Source organism: Panicum virgatum, chromosome 1K (assembly GCF_016808335.1).
Source record: "Panicum virgatum strain AP13 chromosome 1K, P.virgatum_v5, whole genome shotgun sequence".
Taxonomy (NCBI): domain Eukaryota; kingdom Viridiplantae; phylum Streptophyta; class Magnoliopsida; order Poales; family Poaceae; genus Panicum; species Panicum virgatum.
The window spans coordinates 24,517,341-24,530,266 of record NC_053136.1 but is presented as its reverse complement, the minus strand read 5'-3'; the positions used below and the strand labels follow the sequence as shown (position 1 = coordinate 24,530,266).

Below are 12,926 nucleotides of genomic sequence, written 5' to 3'. Positions count from 1 at the left end.
GTGGTTGGGATTATGACCAAAAATTGTTTACTCTGTCCCAATCTACTTTGGCAAGCCTCTGGGTAATTATCTGTTGCTTCAGTTATCATATCATATATATTTATTGCATATGATTCTTATGAAGTTTATTTTTATGTAGCCAAATGACTACGACATTCTGACAAAACCAATTCAGTTCTTTGACAAATTGCAAGAATTATTCAGTGGTTCCACAGCTGATGGTGCATTCATGCAAGATCCTTCCACTGTAGCTGAGGAAGATGATGATGGTGATGATGTTGATACGCTGGACATGAATGATATGTATAATTATGATGCAGCAGATTCTCCACTTGGGGAAGACTCGGACAAACTGAAATCTGATAGTGATGAATGTCAAGAGGTGGTTGCTCTTGCTCCAACTGCTAGCCAAGTTTCTTCATCTAAGTCCAGTCAATTAAGCCTAATAAGAAGGTCTTCAAAAGGGCTGCGAAGCCAAAGACACTACCAGCTGCTATAAAGATTGAGAGGGCTAACAAGTCGAAGTCAAAGTCATCTCATGTGTCACATGATGAAGATGATATGGATATCAAGCTAGCCAATAGTTTGGAGAAAATTGAACATGCCCTTGCAAAACCAGTGCAAGTTGCACCTCCACCAGACCCTAACGCTCCTTTATGGGACATGCTCAAGCAGATTGCATTACCGGCAGATGATAGGCTCACTGTAGGGGCCCACCTTTGCAAGCCAGAATTTCAAATTCTACGTGATTTCCTTGTCAACATGGGTCAAGAATACCTCGAGCGCTGGGTGTATAAGTACTTATTTGGTGGTGATCCTGGCAACTGAATATCTTTTTAGAGAATGTAGTCTTCATAGCTTTTGGTTGGTGGGTGGGGTCTGTTTTTGTTGCACCCTTTTGGGATTGGCCTGTATGATATGACAACATGCTAATCATGTGCTAATCATGCGCATGGTCTACAAATATTTATCTGGTGCTGATCCTGGAGGAACTGAATGATCTTGTTAGGGAATGTAGTCTTCATAGCTTTTAGTTGGTGGATGAGGTCTGTTTTTGTTGCACCCTTTTGGGATTGGCATGTATAATATGACAACATGCTAATCATGTGCTTTTCTGTATGGTTGAACTATCAACTGATCTTAAGTTGTAATATATTGGAATTTAATATATTGGAATGATTATTACTATTTGTGTTTTGTATTACTATTTTAATGTCTCTACTTCCGTAACTTGTCAATAGATGAAAATTATTTGTTATTACAAATTATCAGCTGACCATATATTTGCACTAGAAATTTCTATAGGGTAATCTCCTCAAACTAGAGAACCACAGGCAACTTGAGGAGCCAAACACAGCCTGGATGCTGTATCAAATCAGGCAGAGTTTCAGGGCTGCAACCAAACACTGCTAGATTTTTATAACTTGCCTGGCCAGGCAATCCTCCAAGCAATAGCAGGCAGCTTCTAGGCAGATGAGAGATCCCGGCAAAAGCTCCAGATCTCCATCTAAACATTGCCATTATGCCGCTCGGCGTCCCTACCACTTGATGCAATGAGAGACGGAGCAAAAGAAGGCGCTGCATGAGGGCTAAAACCCGAAAGGTCGAGAATTAGTTGACTCAGATCAACTGGCAAGAAAAGAGCTACTTGAGATCCGATGGACCAAATTAGCTGGCGACGTGGCCCTATCAGAATTGAGATAGTTTCTTTAGAGATCTGGTCCTCCGATCCGTCCCCAAACTCCAACTCACCACTCGAAAGTCGAAACCCTACCCCTCGTCCCCTGCGATGGCAGCCGCCACCACCGCCCTGAGCACCCCTGCGGCCGCCCCGATGGTTCCCCCACCGTCCTACCCGGCCTCCTCCGCGTCCTCTGCCTCGAATACTGCGTCCACCGAGGACGACGACGACCTCTACGGCCGCCTCAAGTCGCTTCAGCGACACATGGAGTTCGTTGAGATCCAGGAGGAGTACGTCAAGGATGAGCAGAAGAACCTCAAGCGCGAGCTCCTACGCGCGCAGGAGGAGGTCAAGCGGATCCAGTCCGTGCCGCTCGTCATCGGCCAGTTCATGGAGATGGTCGACGGCAACAACGGCATCGTGGGCTCCACCACGGGCAGCAACTACTACGTCCGGATCCTCAGCACCATCAACCGCGAGCTGCTCAAGCCCTCGGCGTCCGTCGCATTGCACCGCCACTCCAACGCGCTCGTCGACGTGCTGCCGCCCGAGGCTGACTCCAGCATCTCTCTGCTCGGATCGTCAGAGAAGCCTAACGTCACCTATAATGTGAGTTTCTTCTCGAATTTGCTGGATCCGCATGCTAATTTGACTTTTATAGATCTGATGCTAAATCTCTGGATGGCTACTTTTGTTGCCCCGAATCATAGATGAGCAATTAGTTTATTCATCAGGCTGGGCCCTAGATTTTGTTATTGTTTCCAATTGCAGTCGTGGGGTTAGCTAGATATGAAGATGTTATTGATTACAGTAGTCTTGTTCCTAGTTACATTGACACATGGATGCAATGTTTAGAAATAGGAGTAGAATTTCTAACAGCACAACTACCACCAGCTGGTAGCACAGTAGACTTCCATCAAGCAAGCAAACAAAATTGGGATGATTTCACTTTGCTCTGAACCGTGTCTAGATACTTGCAGGTTTAAATCTCATAGCATCACGTTTTGGGAAAAAGCTGAACCTTTGTGCTACTAGTTGAAAGTTTGATGAACTTGTGTTTTGTTTTGCAATCTGGGATGAATTTATATAATATTAGGATTCTGTTGGATTTAGTGCTGTTGTGTGTCACATCAGATGTTGGAACCGTGCTTCCATTATTATGAAAATTTCTGTTAATGCGAGATAAAATTTGCTCCTCTTCAATTTTTATATTATTAGCATGTAAAAGGGATATGCTTCCAGGAATTTTCTGAAAGACTAACAAAATTGCACATCCATTGGTTGAACAGCACAAAAATCAAAGAAGTACTCAAGCATTGTATGTATGAATAATCCTGGTCACATGATGCTATTACAGGAGATTGGGGTAGGGGTGGAAACTGATTTGTGTTCGGTGGCAGGGGTGGGTAAATAAAAGTGAAATATAGGGAAGTGGTGGTGATAGCAGCATCACCGCCAAGCACCAACGCCATTATTTCAAGTAGTTGATATAGATATACCAGTGCTTTTGGTTTGGATGTGTTACAATTTATTGCTTTGTGATGGTGATGTGCAGGATATTGGAGGATGTGACATCCAAAAGCAGGAAATACGTGAGGCGGTCGAGTTACCCTTGACACATCATGAGTTGTACAAGCAGATTGGTATTGATCCTCCAAGAGGTGTGCTTCTGTATGGTCCTCCAGGTACTGGCAAGACCATGCTTGCCAAAGCAGTGGCACATCACACTACTGCTGCTTTTATCAGAGTCGTTGGTTCGGAGTTTGTACAGAAGTACTTGGGTGAGGTAAGTTGGGAGCTATTAGCTTTGTGCATGCTTTCCTTTTGTTTTGCAAATAAAATATAACAAATTGATGCATGTTGTAATTTTAACCAGTTAATTTTTAAGGCATTATTTGCCCCTTCATGATTATTTACGGTCATGTATCGAGTTCTTGGTAGCAACGTGTATTTTTGAACCTTTGAAAAATGTTGGGTAGAAACAGATTGGTGTTTCTCCATCTCCTATATGGAAGTCATTAAGTAGAAAGTTACTCCCTCCATTCAGTTTTGATCACAATATTTCCAAAATTGAGAAATTCAGTATTGATCGTAGTAGTCTGCGCCTCGGATTTCTGCGAGCAGTCTGTTGAGCTTTCTTGTTGCATTAACTCTGGCCGCCAGCATGCGTGAGAAAAAATTGATCTGTTAGTTTTTGACGTGGGCCGTAGCAGTTAATATCTGTGGGAACCGAGGTATCTTGCCCAAAAACGATTGCAGAAAAGCATACTTGTTGCCCTTGGTCATTATGTCGTGTGAAAATATTGTGATCATAACTGAATAGAGGGAGTATCTACAATGGTTGTGTTTTCTGGTACTGTGGTGCATGCTTGAATGTTCTTGACATCTCTATCAATTGTAGCATTCTGGTTTCCTGGTAGCTTCAGGACAGTCATGTGTACAGTCTAGAGAGATACTTCCTCCATCCCAAATTATTAGTCGTTTTGGCTTTTCTAGATGCATAATTTTTGCTATGCATCTAGATATTTGTCATGTCTAGGTGCATAGTAAAATCAATGTATCTAGAAAAGCCAAAATGACTAATAATTTGTGATGGAGGGAGTAACTCCTTTTTATTCAGTCCATACATGGGACACAGAAATTATCTGTTTGTACCAAAGATGACCTAACCAAGATAACTATTTTAATATTTTTCATGTTTTATGTTTGACTAATACCGGTACATATGTTTCTTAATTCTTTGTATGAGCATTAGTGGTTATTTGGTTATTCACATCCCCGTAATGGTTCGTTTAGGTTGTTACAGATTTAACATTCCCATTGTTGATGCTTAGTGATCTTTGAATTCCTTTGTAGGGACCTAGAATGGTTCGTGATGTGTTCCGTTTGGCTAAGGAGAATGCCCCAGCAATCATTTTCATTGATGAGGTTGATGCTATAGCAACTGCTCGTTTTGATGCTCAGACTGGTGCTGACCGAGAAGTTCAGCGTATCCTTATGGAGCTACTTAATCAGGTAAAGGCCAGGTCTACTAAGACCAGCGCTTTAGATTTATTCTTTCTGATTTTGTTTTGAACATTGTAGCATTTAAAAATGGGCTATTTAGGCTGACTAGTAAGGTGCCCGTGCTAACGCCATGGGTAAATTTTAGATGTACACCAAACAACATAGGATGCATAGTCTAAACTGAGAAAGATATATTTAACACAAAGGTCAGAGTTATTATGTTGATTACACAACTGAGAGAGAGTTCTTACAAAAGGAATCAAATATCCTACTTGCCTAGTTTGCCACATGTACTTTTAACGATATTAATTGGATAAGGAAAAAAAATGAGAATATGGTAATTTACACAATCGCAAGACAGATATTGGTCATCACTTTCATATGAGATAAAAATTTCAGCGCTGAGGGTCACATGCTAGGCAACACAAGAACACATATAAGGGAGTAATAGCAATTCTGTGCAAGTTAGGACCTTTTCAGTAGCACCCGCACCCAATGGATCTTTAGCTAGTGAGTATCGTCTTAGCTTCAATCCCAACTGAAAACATTAAGTTTATCAAGATTCCAATGTACAAGAATGGATACTAAATTTTTTTTGCTGAAATCAGCAGATCAAGCAAACTGACAACAAGCTGATATAATTCAAAATATTTTCTATCCACCAAGTTGGCATGGTGATGAACTGAAACATCTGCATCCAAAAGGTAGAAAGGCACAAATTTAGTTGCAGGCCAATACATTTATGTCTACTATATAGTTTTTGACTTTATTCCTTGAAAATTGATAGTTCACATGTTCTAATTTACCATTGGATCTCCAATAGAAATATACTGACACCTATCCATTGCAATTATCTGAACTCACATTGAGATCAGAGTATTTCATGATGGCCACAATACAAATGTTGGGAACATTCAGAGAATGGCTTGGTGTTGCTTTTGGACATGTATAATCTGAACCTATGTGAGCAGTCAGTGGAGGGGCAACAGCTATGATGTTCCCATCACTGTGAAGCTATTAACAGTATAAACAAATTAAAAGCATGGCATGGCCCAAGGATAACCATAATAAAATCAGAACAATAATACCCTAAATCCCAATTTCTATTTTTCTTTCAAATAAGTAAACATAATCTCTACTGACATCAATTGTCTACTTCATTATGGAACAAAAAAATAGGAGCTGCAGGTAAATCTAGATGTTTTTTAGAATTCCAGGGATTAATCCTCTGTCCGAATGCATTCACAGGTACAACAAGCTAGCCTTAAAAAAACAAATACAACAAGTTCAATGTTGTTTTACAGATAAACAGACCAAACAGCAAGCCCAACTTGCTGTAAAATGGCACATATGTCCACTTGGGAGAGAAAGAACACAGAATACTAACCAAACTACTTGTTTACACAAAATTGCTTGATATCCAGTTAGACATCAAAGACAATTAGGCAACAACCATCAAGATGGACTCCCAAAAACAGCGATGCTGTTGCTGTTACCTGACCAGCAAGATAAGTCCACTGCCGATTATTTCTATGCAGTGCTTAACTCAAGTGCTTCCATCCTAAGTGCATCCATCTTTTGTTATTCTGGTTCAGTAAGCACCGGTCATTTATATCATCTCAGGATTCACCGCTGATGCAGCTATTGTCGTTGTCCAGTCCCTGAATATCTGTACATGTCTTTTAGGACATAGATGCATGCAGTTTTTCAACATTGCAAGAGGTAGAAAGCAGCAGCAATCCAGATGAGCTTTCTTACCTTTGTGGCCATGTCATCGAGGCTTCTATCTTCCATTAAATCAACTGTGATAAATTTATTTTCTAGCAACAAACCTTCAATTTGAATGCTGATATTTCAACAGCTCAACCATTGCTGTGATAAATGAAAGCATATCATGCAAATACCTTTGAACACATGATGGAAGTGTTGTGATAAATGAATGCATATTTGAATGGAGCTTTCCTCGGTTGAGGCTATGTATCCTCGGCTTGTAATTTAAATATTAGCACCAAAGGGATTGTCAATCTGAACACACAAGTGAATGCTGGTCACAACCTTGGCAGCTTGGGAAACCTGTATAGACATACAAGGTTACAAGGAGCAAAAATAATATAAAAATTTCTATTCCAAAGCAATTTCTGGCCATTGCTGGCAACCTAGCAACTCCCCATGCTATAGCTGTAAAAAATAAAAAAAAAATCCTTTTCAGCTTTCTGGTGTGATGGAGAAGCTCATTTGTGTTGTCTTCTCTCTAAAGCAACGCACGCAGCAAGAAGCAACCTGGCTCTTTGCTTGGCTTTGTTCTTATCCAGTAGCACACTACTTACTGGTACCATCTTCTACCTTGATCAAGCAAAAACCAAAACTGTACCTGAAGCTTTTTATTCTCCAAAACCTGATCTACTCAAATCTCTACCCTCAACCATAGGCTTCTTCCATTTCGGCAGCACATCAGATAGCTCTTGTTCATAGCCTGAAAAAAATAAACTGATTGGGAGTAGCAGAGGGGCAAGAAGAATTAGTTCAGAGCATGCATCTGTCAGGTTAGAACGACAACTCTAGGTTTTGCATTTTTCTTGTCATATAATTTAGATCAACATATGAACAAGAGCTTTCAATTAATTCAACATAAATGAAGACCCACCCTCAAAATCTCAGGAAAGGAGCATCCAATTAAATCAGCCATAACCTAAATCCAAGTTTTTCATCAAATTAATTCAACATCAATGAAGACCCACACATATTCCCCTGCACCTAAAAGGTTGGTGTGCATAGCTGTCCAGGTAAGTTTTGCAGGTTTCAGGCAAGGAACATGTCTTAGTGGCCTCAGAAAAATATTATCACCATTTGATCATGATGTTGGAGCCTAAGGGCACAATAGAGCGAAGAAGCTAGAATAATTGGTACCCAATAGCTGACATCTTCACCATCAGATTGACATCAAATCAAAAGAAAGGGAAAGAGATGAGGTGAAATCACTTGCCTTTTCCCAAAATCAGATTCGCAACCCAAGCTTTCCTGCAAAACTCACCAAAAAAATCTATCAAGCACCAGAGCACCCTGAATCGAGAGGCAAGATTAGAGATGAGGAGAAATAGCATCAAAGCATACCAAATCGAGAGGTAGGGATATGGATTAGGGAAAATGACATCAAAGCATGGCAGAACGAGAGGTAGGGGTGGAGCACGAGGTGTCGGGAGGGGTGGGGCGCGTCGTGCAGGCGACCCGGAGAGGGCAGAGCGCGTCATGGAGGCGAGCCGGGGAGGACGGAATGCCGGCCTCGTGGCCCTGGCGAGGATAGCGACGGCACCCGGCAGCACGGACCCTTCCCCTGTCCGCGACGCCGTCCAAGTCGGCCGACGGCGTACCCCTTCCCCCGTCCAAGTCGTCCGACGGCGAGGGCATGGCGGCCGCGACGCGCAGCGTCCGCGCGCTGGCCGGTCCAGCCAGTCGCTGCACCCGCCGGCCGCGGGACACGCACACGCAGGGCGGCGCCCCACGCCGCGGGGCACGCACGACAGTCCGTGCAGGGTGGCAGCCCACGCCGCGGGGCACGCACGCGCCGGGCGCGCGCTGCACGGCCGAACGGAGGAGCCCCTTAAACCGCCCCGGACGGCGGCGGGCATGGCCGGTCGGCAGAGGAGCCCCTTCCTCCGCTCGGGACGGTGGTGGGCATGGGCGGTCAGCAGAGGAGCCCTTCCTCCGCCCCGGACGGCAGCGTGTCCGGCCGGCGGAGGACGCCCCGGATGGCGGCGTGCCCGGCCGGCGGAGGATCCCTTTCAACCGCCCCGGCCGGCGGCGTGTCCGGGCGGTGGAGGACGCCCCGGGCGGCGGCGTGCCCGGCCGGCAGAGGAGGCGGCGGCGGCGGACCAGAGGAGGAGGTTGGGGTGCTCGCACGCCGGCTGTGCCTTGGCCATCGTGGCGGCCGCCGCGGCCAAGGCGAGGAGGCTGAACAGCAGCGCGAGGTGGCGGAGGGGGCGCTCCATAGGGGCGGGGTGGGGGGCGAGGGCCTCTCGCTTGCTAGGGTTTGAGGGCGGAGGGCTCAGCGAGCTACGGATTCGAACCGCGCCGGCGGGGTGGGGGACTGGGAATGGCACGCGTTGAAGCCTGCGGCGCGTTGAAGCCTTTCGCCTTGGGTCGTCCGATTTCACAGTGATCTAATCTGGACCATTCATTCTGGTGTGGGTGGATTTCCTGGGTAGATTTTGTTGGTGCACAAGGAATGGGTCTCTCAGCGGGGGCAATTTGTGGGGTGGCCATAGAAAAATTTCAATTGGTGCTTTAGGAGGTTGGAGAAGTTGAGGAAAAGTTTTCTGCAGGTCCAATATGTAAATTTTTTTGGTCTTCGTTTCAATTTGCTAGAGAAAAGAGAATGGACTCTATAAAATTACTAAACAGTTGTGTTGTCTAAAAGCTGACTTTGGAAAATTCCTGCATTTTCGAAGATAATAGTCCCTATTTCTTTCTGATAGTAATAGTGTGCTTGTGTATATTTCAGATGGATGGGTTTGATCAAACAGTGAATGTGAAAGTTATTATGGCAACTAACCGAGCAGATACTCTGGATCCTGCACTGTTGCGTCCTGGTAGACTTGACAGGAAAATTGAGTTCCCTCTTCCTGACCGGCGGCAGAAGAGGCTTGTTTTCCAGGTAATTTGTGCTAAAACATTGATTGGTATGTTTTCTTAGTGTTGTAGAGTATTGATATTACCTTTGCTGGTGTTTGATTCTTGCTTGTCATATTGCTCCACCAATGTATTACTCAAGTTCAATTAGGAGCATCAAAATCTTTTGGTTACAACATTGCATAATGCAAATAGCTATTGTTATACAATAGTTTATATTCATTTTGAATATTTTACCTGTAGAGTAATGTCATACCAACAGCAAAGTTGTTCTGCACAGATGCACATGTGCTTCTTTAGACAATCTATATTTCTTTCAAATGAAAGTAAAATCTGATAGGGTTACAATGATATGGCTTGTTTAGGATTTGCATACAATTGCAACTAGTTTTTTGTTACAAAATTCTTTTCCACTTCCAATTTCCATTAAAGTTGTCGATTATTGAGCTTCCCAGTTGCTAGATTTTCTTTTTATTTGTATTACTTTTTCACGTTTGATTGATCTTGTCTGGTCTATCTTCAGGTCTGCACTGCCAAAATGAATTTGAGTGACGAAGTTGATTTGGAAGACTATGTTTCCAGACCTGACAAGATCAGTGCTGCTGATGTGAGTTCTTTTTGTATTAGTACCCTCCGTTCCAAATTATAGATTCTTTTGGCAAATCTAGATATATAGTTTTTGCTATGCACCCAAATATACGCTATATCTAGATACATAGCAAAAACTATGTATTCCCTCCAGATTGATAAAGGAAGTCGTTTCGGACATTGACATGGTCTCCAAAAATAACTTTGATCAATCACTAACTTTTTTCTATAAAAAGTTTATGAAGTATATAGTCCACCGTATACTTTTATGAAACTATCAAACTAATATTGTTTTTATATTTTCAAACTCAACCTAAAAGAACTATATCTAGGCACATACCAAAAACTATGTATTCTCTTGTTTCAGACATCGACATGGTCTCCAAAAATATCTTTGACCATAACTTTTTTCTAATTTATGAAATATAGTCAAATGTATACTTCTATGAAACTACATTTCAAGATGAATGTACTTATTTCGTTTTTATATTTCAAACTCAACCTAAGAATTTATTTATAGTGAAAGTTTGAAATATTTGACTTAAGACAAACTTAAAATGACTTCCTTTACCCATACAGAGGGAGTATCTAGATTTGTGAATCGACCTACAATTTGGAACGGATGGAATATTTATCAATTTACTTCTGCAGCACACTACCATTTTGGGCTTTCGTTGTATATATGTCCTATACACCTGAAATTGGTTATTATGTGGTTGCCGCTGTGTGTAGATATAACTCTATGTTCTGATGGCATGTTATTGATCTGATGGTGCAAGTTAGATATTACCTTTTCTCGAACCCTTGTTAATTACCCATCGGCATTATGTTTTTTTCTTTCCTTTTTTTTTAAGATTGCTGCTATCTGTCAAGAAGCTGGCATGCATGCTGTCCGCAAAAACCGGTATGTCATCCTCCCCAAGGACTTCGAGAAGGGCTACCGAACTAATGTGAAGAAGCCTGAGACAGACTTTGATTTCTACAAATGATGCAATGAGTGTTGAACTGGTTTCATGATTATCAATAGTATCTTTTTAGCATCAGGGTTGAAATTCTGGATCATTGCCCATTATCAAAATGTTCTATGTTGTTTCTCAATGGCGATATGTATTAAAAACGCCTGTGATGAATTTATAGTTTGTCCGTGTCAATGTTCATGTATCTCATCTGTTTCGTCAGATTAAAGTTATTTCATATTGTTCTCGCTGGCTAAGGACATGAGGGTTACACGGAACCTAAAATGTCCTGGATCTACAAATTTCATATTGTACTCACTTTTGCCCTGTGTACATGCGTTGTGGTAATTTGAAGGTAGATTAAGAAATTTATGAACTTTTTTATGTTGCGACTGTCTCAGTGACCACAATGGCGGATGGTCATCTGCATTTTAAAAAATAAAATAAAAAAGGTAAAGGTCTGTTCGATGTGCATACAATTTTTAAATATAATAAAATAATTTTAAAGAAATATTGTAAGATAATTGTCTAAGCCATAAATTTCTGTAGTAAAATAATTTTAAAAAAATATGGTACGAAGATTATATATATATATATATATATATATATATATATATATACACACACACACACTGCAGCGCTATTCTACACCCTAGGTGTAGAATGAGATTCTACATTCAGCCAACCAACTGACCTGATAACCCCACCACCAGTCCACCTTCATTCGCGAGCGGCGCAGAGCGCCATGAGTGCGAGACCTCACCGGATCGGCGGCGCGCAGGGCCAGTGGGAGCTATGGCGTGTAGGCCGGCAAGGGCAGCGGCTGGCGCGCAGGTGGGCGAGGCTGCGGCGGCGCGTAGGCCAGCAAGGCTTCGGCGGCGCCCAAGTCGGCGAGGTCCTTGCGGGCGAGGCCACACATGCCAGCAGGGGCGGGCAGGGAGGCTGCTGCGGCAGCTGGGTGCTCGGGGCAGCCGGCACGAGGAGCAGCGGGGTGGCCTGCACGGCGAGCGGCAGCGGGGGCGACCGGCACGGGAAGCAGCGGCGGCACGACCTCACGGGGATCGACGGCGGCAGCCTACGCGGGGAGCAGCCGCAGGCGCCTAGAACCAGCGAAAATGCAGGCACGCAGCAGGTAGCAGAGGCCGCAGCGGCCAGCGGGCACACGAGTGCTATGGGAGCCGGGCGCGTGGGCACCAGCGTGCGGCAGAGCGGCGGTTCTGGCGCATGCTCATGGCTGGATGGGCAGGCGGCGGTGCGACCCGCCCATGGGGAGCGGCGGTGGTCAGTGCCCCGTGCCTTGAGGTTGAGATCTACTATAGCTAGAAGATTGGGGATGAAAAAATTACTGGAATTTGATGAATTACTGAAGCACTCGACTTTTTCTCTCATTAGTTGAGCTACTAGTCCTATTCTAACTTCTCTCTATGTTTTTTTACTGCGATTGAGTTCAGTAATTTATGGTATGGTTTTTGTTTTTTTTTTCTTAGCCCACTGAGATCAGTATTCAACTCTAGATCAGTAACTTCTCTCCATGATACTTGAGACCATTTTGTGTTGATGAACAGGAGTTACTGGATTACTGAATCCAAGATATGTGTTTTATAGATTTACTAAACAGGAGTGTACAAGCATTACTGGATCATAGAAAGTTTTATAGATTTACTAGATGAAAAAGAATTTCTGAGCGTGCATGTACTGAATAAGTGAATCTATGCATTATTGAATCTACATAAGCATCACTGGTGTACATGAAAAGAAAATAATAGATAAAAAGGATGTGTACATGGCGTGTTACTGGATCCAAGCATGTACATGGCGTGTTACTGGAAAAAAAACAAATTTACCAAACAGCCTCCAAAACACAAAAAGTTACAAAACACTCATGAACATCTTTCATTTTCCTTGGAACCCTCTCCTTTATGAAGTTCAGTACTATCACTGTCATATTACTGAGTCTCTCAGTTATTGAATCCAGACCTTGAACTATTTGCGACAATTACTGGCCTTCATAGAATCCTGAATCCATCCAATGTAAAAAAAACTCTGAATAACTAGATCTCTGGCTTACT

At 43.1% G+C, this 12,926-nt stretch overlaps 1 protein-coding gene across 1 annotated transcript; it reads left to right on the top strand.

Annotated features, from left to right (window-relative positions):
• Positions 1 to 1,704: 1,704 nt before the first annotated feature.
• On the top strand, positions 1,705 to 11,190 carry LOC120700042 (26S proteasome regulatory subunit 6B homolog). The gene is made up of 6 exons (XM_039984201.1): positions 1,705 to 2,290; positions 3,237 to 3,467; positions 4,538 to 4,696; positions 9,186 to 9,338; positions 9,837 to 9,920; positions 10,756 to 11,190. Exons 1-6 carry the CDS (start codon positions 1,790 to 1,792, stop codon positions 10,888 to 10,890), a joined length of 1,263 nt encoding a protein of 420 aa, XP_039840135.1. The 5' UTR covers positions 1,705 to 1,789; the 3' UTR covers positions 10,891 to 11,190.
• The last annotated feature ends 1,736 nt before the right edge of the window (positions 11,191 to 12,926 follow it).

Coding starts and splice junctions, on each gene's coding strand:
- LOC120700042 (XM_039984201.1), top strand. CDS start 1,790: ATGGCAGCCGCCACCACCGCCCTGAGCACCCCTGCGGCCGCCCCGATG. Junction 2,291..3,236: donor AGCCTAACGTCACCTATAAT/GTGAGTTTCTTC, acceptor GGTGATGTGCAG/GATATTGGAGGATGTGACAT. Junction 3,468..4,537: donor TACAGAAGTACTTGGGTGAG/GTAAGTTGGGAG, acceptor ATTCCTTTGTAG/GGACCTAGAATGGTTCGTGA.